Raw genomic sequence first — 7,149 nt, 5'->3', positions numbered from 1 at the left:
TCCCATAGAAAATAAAAATCAAAAAATCTATTTTCTAGAAACTAATTAGTTTTACCTGCAGAAATAATTACATGGTGATTGAATGTTTTATTTCAGACATGCTAGAAACAATGAAACAAATATTCTGTAAACATACTACCCAACACATCCGAAAAGGAGTAGGAAGAAGCATAAGCTCCTCTAGTCCCAGCCCTTCTGCATCTTTCACAACTGCTTGCTGATGATCTGTTCACTTCCTGTTATATTGCACGTTTCCCAATGTAAGTAATCATCATATTTACAATTTGCAAAAAACAAAAACTAAACCATCAAGTGTGAAAACCCCAATGATTGTCAGCATCCTTCTTCCTGCACATAGTAGTAGTAGTACTTTATTTATCCCACAGCAGGGAAATTCACCTGTTACAGCAACAAGCAAGATACACAAGTAAAGAATGCATAGTGACATAGTGAATACAAAAAGGTTCAGGTGTTGTAGAGCCTGACAGCGGTCGGTATGAAGGACCTGCGGAACCTCTCCTTCTTACACCGTGGGTGTAACAGTCTGCTGCTGAAGGAGCTGCTAAGGGAACCCACAGTGTCATGTAGCGGGTGAGAGGTGTTGTCCATGATGGACGTCAGCTTAGCCAACATCCTTCTCTCCCCCACTTCCTCCACGGAGTCCAGAGGACCGTCCAGGACAGAGCTCGCTCTCCTGATCAGTCTATTGATCCTGCTCCTGTCCCTGTCCGTGCTGCCCCCTCTCCAGCAGCCCACAGCATAGAAGATGGCTGAGGCCACCACAGAGTCATAAAAGGTCCGTAAAAGAGTCCTGCACACACCAAAGGACCTCAGTCTCCTCAGCAGGTGGAGGCGACTCTGGCCCTTCTTGTAGAGGGCGTGGGTGTTGACGGACCAGTCCAGTTTGTTGTTAAGGTGAACACCCAGGAATTTGTAGCTGTCTACCAACTCTATGTCCGCTCCCTGGATGTTCACCGGTGTGAAGTGGGATGTTTTCCTCTGGAAGTTAATGATCATCTCCTTTGTCTTGCTGGTGTTGAGTTGTAGCTGGTTAAGCTCACTCCAGCTGACAAAGTCCCTGATGACCGTCCTGTATTCCAGATCATTCCCCTCTGAAACACAACCAACGATGGCTGTGTCGTCGGAGAACTTCTGGATGTGACACTGTGTGGAGTTGTGTGTGAAGTCCGAGGTGTAGAGGGTGAAGAGGAAAGGGGAGAGCACCCTACCCTGAGGGGCACCATAGCGAGCAAAAACCCTGTTTGTACTGTTTTTTTTTCCATCCCACAGCTTCACTCCACGTATGGAAATGCAAAAGGTTTTTTTAACTATGTGCTTGAAAATTGACAAGATCAGTGATTCAATCATTGTAAGAATAGTGTTTCTCACCTTCTTTATCAAATTGCTGGCACTCACAACGCTCTTTAGTCCCCATCCATCTTATTCCGCTCATCCGAGGTCGAGGTCCCAGAGGCAGCAGCCTAAGCAGGGGAGCCCAGACTTCCCTCAACGCGGCTACTTTGTCCAGCGCCTCCCGGTGGATCTCCAGGTGTTCCCAGGCCAGTTGAGAGACGCAGTCTCTCCAACATGTCCTGGGTCTTCCCAGAGGCGTCCTACCGCCTCGGATGCCGCCAGGGAGGCATCCTGACCTGGGGCCTCACCTCTGAAGCTTGCGTCCTATGCTCCTATGCTCTTCTCCCTTTTCTTTGATCAAAAAATAAGGCAGTTTTCAAGTATGTTATCAATAGCAAGAGTTATTGACCATGCACGGCCTTTATTTGTGTGGATAGTGTCAGGGCCGAGTGCGTAAACCTTTTCCACTTTTCATTTATGCTTTGAAATAACAAACATTAGTTCCTCATAAAATAATTACTACATACCTAATGGTTTGATGGTGTTAATGTCATCATTGAGTTAAATAATTATAAAATATACATCTGGAATTACAGCAATTAATTTTCGACCTAACTTCATCCCCGTTTTGCGTCTTTGCGTCCACCTTTAAATGAAACAGATTTTGCTAAGCTTATATTAATCTAAAATGTGGTATCAATTAGGAAAAATGTAGAAACATGCTCACTAAAAATGGAAATGTATGCCTTTTTTCCCTCCTCGTTTGGCCCTGCTCCATTCACACAGATGTCTGCGGATGTGCTGTTACTCAATCTTTTTATGCCACTGCTGTGTCATCCAAATATGACACTTTTCCCAGTATTTCCACCTCCATTTCCGTGAGAGTCCGCTTCTTCGTCCTCGTCGTCTTCCCAGCAGCCGTGATTCCAATGCAATCACGGCTCTTTAAATGTCGACATCACATTCGTGAGTCCCTACGCATTGACCTTCTATGGTGAAGTGGAGGCGTAACTTGAGGCGGAGTTGCGTACCCACACTTCTCAAGCTGGAATTTATGAAGCACAAATTGCATGAATGTGTGCGTACGCCACTTTTTTGCGTCTGAATATTTTTGCCCGTACGCAGATTGTGGGTTTCGTGCATAAGTAGACTTTTAGTCAGATTTCCAGATTTTATAGGTGAGGCCCCAAATGCCCAGGCCACCTCATCTGGCTCCTCTCAATGCGAAGGAGCAGTGGTTCTACTCCAAGTTTCTCACCTCATTTCTCGGTGACAGCCCAGCCACCCTTGCATGCCGCTTGTGCCCGTGATGTTGTCCTTTCGGTCGCTACCTCCTCACCACAATGGACCGATGCAGAGTCCGCATCACTGCAGACACCGCACCAATTTTTCAGCCTGTAGAAATCACGTCCAACCCTTCCCTCACTTGTGAACAAGACCCCGAGGTACTTAACTCCTCCACTAGGGGCAGGACCTCATCCCCGACCCGGAGATGGCACTCCACCCTTTTCCAGATGAGAACCAGGCAGTGCGTTCACATGCAGTCAAACAACCCTATCATAACCGGAATAGTAGCAATAACACAGTTGCGCATGGCCATGTAAACACAGAATATGCTCATTCATATATTAACAACCTAAATAGAAGAAAGTACCAAAATAGCGAAATCTACCTGAAGGTGAGCGAGAAGTTTATATGAACGCACCTTCATCCAACGTGTCCGGGGGGGCTCTGGTGGAAACAGGTAGCATGGATATGGATGTCACAGTTCCCGCTCCATTTCTTATTTCTTCACATTCTCGCCTTCCATTAATGAAAGTGAGACAGAATAGTGTCAAGTACTGGGGGTGTGTTAGTACCAGCACCAAAGCGCAAACAAAGGCGACTGCTACCGGCTCCGGCGCTCTTGTTGTTTTTGTCTACAGGAAGCAACAGCGGGAATGATGCGCATTGAGTCATGACGTTTTAAATGTTTCGAGACTTTTTGTATTGTTTTTTTCCACGTCACACATGTTATTGGGTTATTTCGAATGTTTCAGAAACTGGAATACGGACCTTAACGTGAATATTGACTGCATGTAAACGTAGTGATGGACTCTTTTGTGCTGATTCTCTTTGGCCCCATGGCAGGTTATTTAGCAGTCACAATCAATTTAAAAAAATGCACAGACAATGAGTCAGCAACGCGTAGGGTGCTTTTTTGGCCACTTGATTTTGCAGAGTGATACATCCAATCCATCCATCTTCTATGCCGCTTATCCTCACGTGTATACTGGAGCCTATCCCAGCTGATTTGGGGCGAGAGGTGGGGTACACCCTGGACTGGTCGCCTGCCAATCGCAGAGCACATATAGACAAACAACCATTCGCCAATTTACCTAAATGAACCTAACATGCATGTTTTTGCAATGTGGGAGAACATGCAAACTCCACACAGAGATTCGAAATCCAACGGAGATTCAAACCCAGATCTTCCCGATCTCCTGACTGTGTGCCACCATGCTAACCACTAGGCCACCATGTGGCCCCGAGAGATACAGTACAGGACAAACTGACTCGCTTGTTAAGTGCAATGTTTACAAAAACCCTGCATAATCTATTAGATCTCAGTGCTCTGTCGCAGGTCAGAGAATTTGGAATAGCCTACCCCTGAACATTAGATCTGCACAAACACTGGAGCATTTTAAATCTTTATTGAAATCTTATTTTTATGGACTGGCGTTTAACACATTTTAACTTGGGCATTTGTTAGTGTCATTGTATGTGTATTGTTTTTTACTGTGTTTTTATTGTACTTTTTATTATTCGGTATCATATGTGTAGTTTTGTGTTTTACTGGCTGCTGTAAAGATGAACTGTTGAAACTGTGCTATATAAATAAATTTGACTTTGACCTTGAGAACGGAGGACCAGTGGAAAAAAAATGGAGGCAAAAATTTTCAATGGACTGTACAGCATTATTTATTTATATATTTCAAACAGTTGTGAATATTTCTGCTGAACATAACCATAACTTCCATAACTTCCATCAGATTCAAAAAAGGTTACGAACCGAGGGAAGACACCTTCAGTTCAAAAATTGAAATCGTAGTGACATGTTTTGTTTAAGAGAGCAGCAAAAAAGCAGGCAGCTTGGCAGGAAAGGAAAATAAGAGGAGCACCTTTGGCCTGGGCAGGCTGCTGTGTGGAAACTGTGTGCTTCCTCCTGTTTGACGGCTCCCTTTCCCCTCCCTCCTTCCTCGCTACATGGACGCCGTTTGTTTAGACGTTCAAGTCCCCCCCCCCCCCGTCACATTCACATACATTCAACAAACCCCACCCCGCAGCAAGGTCCGCTGAGTCAACGCTTGTGCAGGAAGGATGCAGTTGTTTTTGCGCGTCCCCGGCAGTGTTGCTTGCATTAGCTTAGTGGGTGTGTCCGAGCTTTATAGAGGAGGCCACATTTACCCGACAGAATGGACTGTTTGGACAAATAAAGAAAAAGAGGAAGAGGAAAGGGGCTGGACACAAGACTCCTGAGTGGAGTGTGTCCATGGTAACTATCACCTTTAAACCTGAGCCTGTGCTGTCTCGCTCTTATCTGAAATACCAGCAGCCTAGTGGTGCCATGAGCCAGTAGGCGGAAATTGAAAGGTGGAAGAAAGTTTTATTCTGATGAGGAAAAAAATGGAACCTTGATGGTCCTGATAAAAAAAAATACATTAAAAAGTTGCATCACCTCCACTAGTACGCATGCAAAAAACATACGAGTGAACATACGAGTGAAGCAACTGCGGGTGAATGCTGACGCTGAACTGAAATACTGAAGGCCTGTGGAAAAATGCGACATTACGGGGAACGTGAGAACTTGTAAAACTTGCAAAAAAATGTTTTAGTGGGAATTTTGTCGTGGAAAATGTGGAATCACAGCTTAAAAAGAGTAATACATTTGTATCACAAAACCAAAAAAGTCAGACCTCTCAGTCGCTCTGCGTTATTTTCTCTCCGTTCATAACACTACGCGCTGCGAGTGCTGCGACACTCCCATCACAGCTGTCTCCACCCGCTTATGTAAACACGAACACACAACAATGGACAGGCGAGAGCGCGTAGTGTTATGAACGGAGAGGAAATAACGCCGAGCGACTGAGAGGTCGGACTTTTTTGGTTTTGTGATACAAATGTATTACTCTTTTTAAAGGCATAGTGTTTTCAGATGCCAAACTCTTTACTGAAGTGACCCCAGCAACTAACCGGAACTACTTTCCCCCTCACCGAAATCCGACCAGAACTCCGCTCACAGCACAAAGTGGCGGGCAAGTCACCATTGATACACTTACATAGCTGATGGGAATGTCATTCAACTTCATGTCAAAAAATCTGAACTATTCCATTAATGAGAACACTGAGAATTGTCAAAAATCAAAAGGAAATTCTTGTGGAAATAAGATGATCCTTAAAAAAAATAATTTTGCTGCGGAATAACATTAAATGTGTGAAATGCTTCAAAAACACACACTTTGAATGGCAAAGAATACAAAACACACAAACAGGATTTTCTTTTATTTCACCCATACAAAATAAAAAGAACTTTAAAAAGTTTACAATGCAGCTTCTACTTCCTATCTGGAAACATTTCATGTTCATACATTAAAAATAATCTTAAAAAGGGGAGCAGGTATTGGGGGGGTCCAAAAGCACAACACAGAAGAAAAAGAGAAAGGAAAAATGAGGGTGGAACTTAACGACTTTAAAAACAAACTTAGCACTGCTGACGCGTCGGCTGAGCGGCGTTGCTTTGATTTAAAAGCCGTTTAAAAGGAGAGACAATGACAGACGTAGATTTATCGTCGTTAGCTACGGAAAGGAGGACAACGTGGCGAACGGAAAAAAGCTAGAAAGCAACACAAACCACACCTATCCTGTCTGATAATCTCAACTCAACTTCTTAAAAAGATTCTCCTCTAGAATGAAATAAAAGCTGTATTTAAAAGGAACAGAACACAATGTACAACCAGTTAGTTTCCTTCCTGCGGTGGTGCCTCGTGATGAAGAGTCTTTTTCTCCACTAAACTAAAATGGGAGGGAGGGGCGGGGGAGGCAGCAATATAGGTGTAGAAGTTGGCTAAGAGTCATAGTCTTCGTCGTCATAGTCCTCGCTTTTGGGCGGTGCAGAGGCCGGCGGGGGCAGAGCGGCGCTCACCATGGAGGCGTGGGGGGGGGCAAAGGCCACGGGGCTGCGGGGCTGGCCGGCCGCCATGCTGCCCGTGTGCATGTGCTGAGCGTTGGCACTGTTGGGGTGGGGGGGACACACAGTAAAAAAAGCTACAGCTCTCATAAGGCCATTTCACCGGTTCTCAAACTGTGGCGCTAGTACCACTTGTGGTCCGCCAGGCCGGCATTGCTAATGACAATCTGTTCTCAATTGCCTTACCTGGATAAATAAAAGTTAAATAAATAACTAAAAAAATACACGGCCTCCATCTGGTGGTACCATGGTCATTTTGCTCAAAAAAAAAAAAAAAAAAGTTTTCCTCTAGATCAAACTCTTTGCACAGACAGCCATGTATAAAAAAAAAAATAAAAGGGTGCAGGAGGTCACTTTGATATTGTACACTTTGTAAACCAACCCATGTAGATATGCTAAGAAGTCATATATTAACAAAAAATAATCTTGTGTTATAGGCAACAACCGTAGTATAGACTTTTATTAAAAAAATTTAAATATACAAATATGTAAACCCTCTTCTTATAATTTTTTTCTGTCTTATTATGAATTAGTCCCATCATACTTCATTCTTGGAACAAATTTTCCCA

The 7,149-nt window shown here is 44.0% G+C and overlaps 1 protein-coding gene across 3 annotated transcripts in view; it reads right to left on the bottom strand.

Moving 5' to 3' along the window:
- Positions 1-1,254: 1,254 nt before the first annotated feature.
- drap1 (DR1-associated protein 1 (negative cofactor 2 alpha)) overlaps positions 1,255-7,149 on the bottom strand; it is a 14,645-nt gene continuing 8,750 nt past the window's right edge. Inside the window, exons 7-9 of one of the 3 annotated variants that reach the window (XR_008566239.1) lie at positions 3,059-3,156; positions 2,612-2,907; positions 1,255-1,704 (exon numbers count right to left, since the gene is read on the bottom strand). Coding sequence is in view for 2 of the 3 variants with exons in the window: in XM_054753424.1 (XP_054609399.1) it covers positions 6,458-6,623 (166 nt within the window). In the remaining variant the exon portion in view is untranslated. Of the gene's footprint in view, positions 1,705-2,496; positions 2,908-3,058; positions 3,157-5,496; positions 6,624-7,149 lie in introns of those variants that run through there. The other 2 variants (XM_054753425.1, XM_054753424.1) reach the window with 2 other exon arrangements.

Source organism: Dunckerocampus dactyliophorus, chromosome 15, assembly GCF_027744805.1.
Source record: "Dunckerocampus dactyliophorus isolate RoL2022-P2 chromosome 15, RoL_Ddac_1.1, whole genome shotgun sequence".
Classification (NCBI taxonomy): domain Eukaryota; kingdom Metazoa; phylum Chordata; class Actinopteri; order Syngnathiformes; family Syngnathidae; genus Dunckerocampus; species Dunckerocampus dactyliophorus.
The sequence above is the reverse complement of the archived record's forward strand: the minus strand, read 5'-3'. Positions and strand labels throughout refer to the sequence as shown.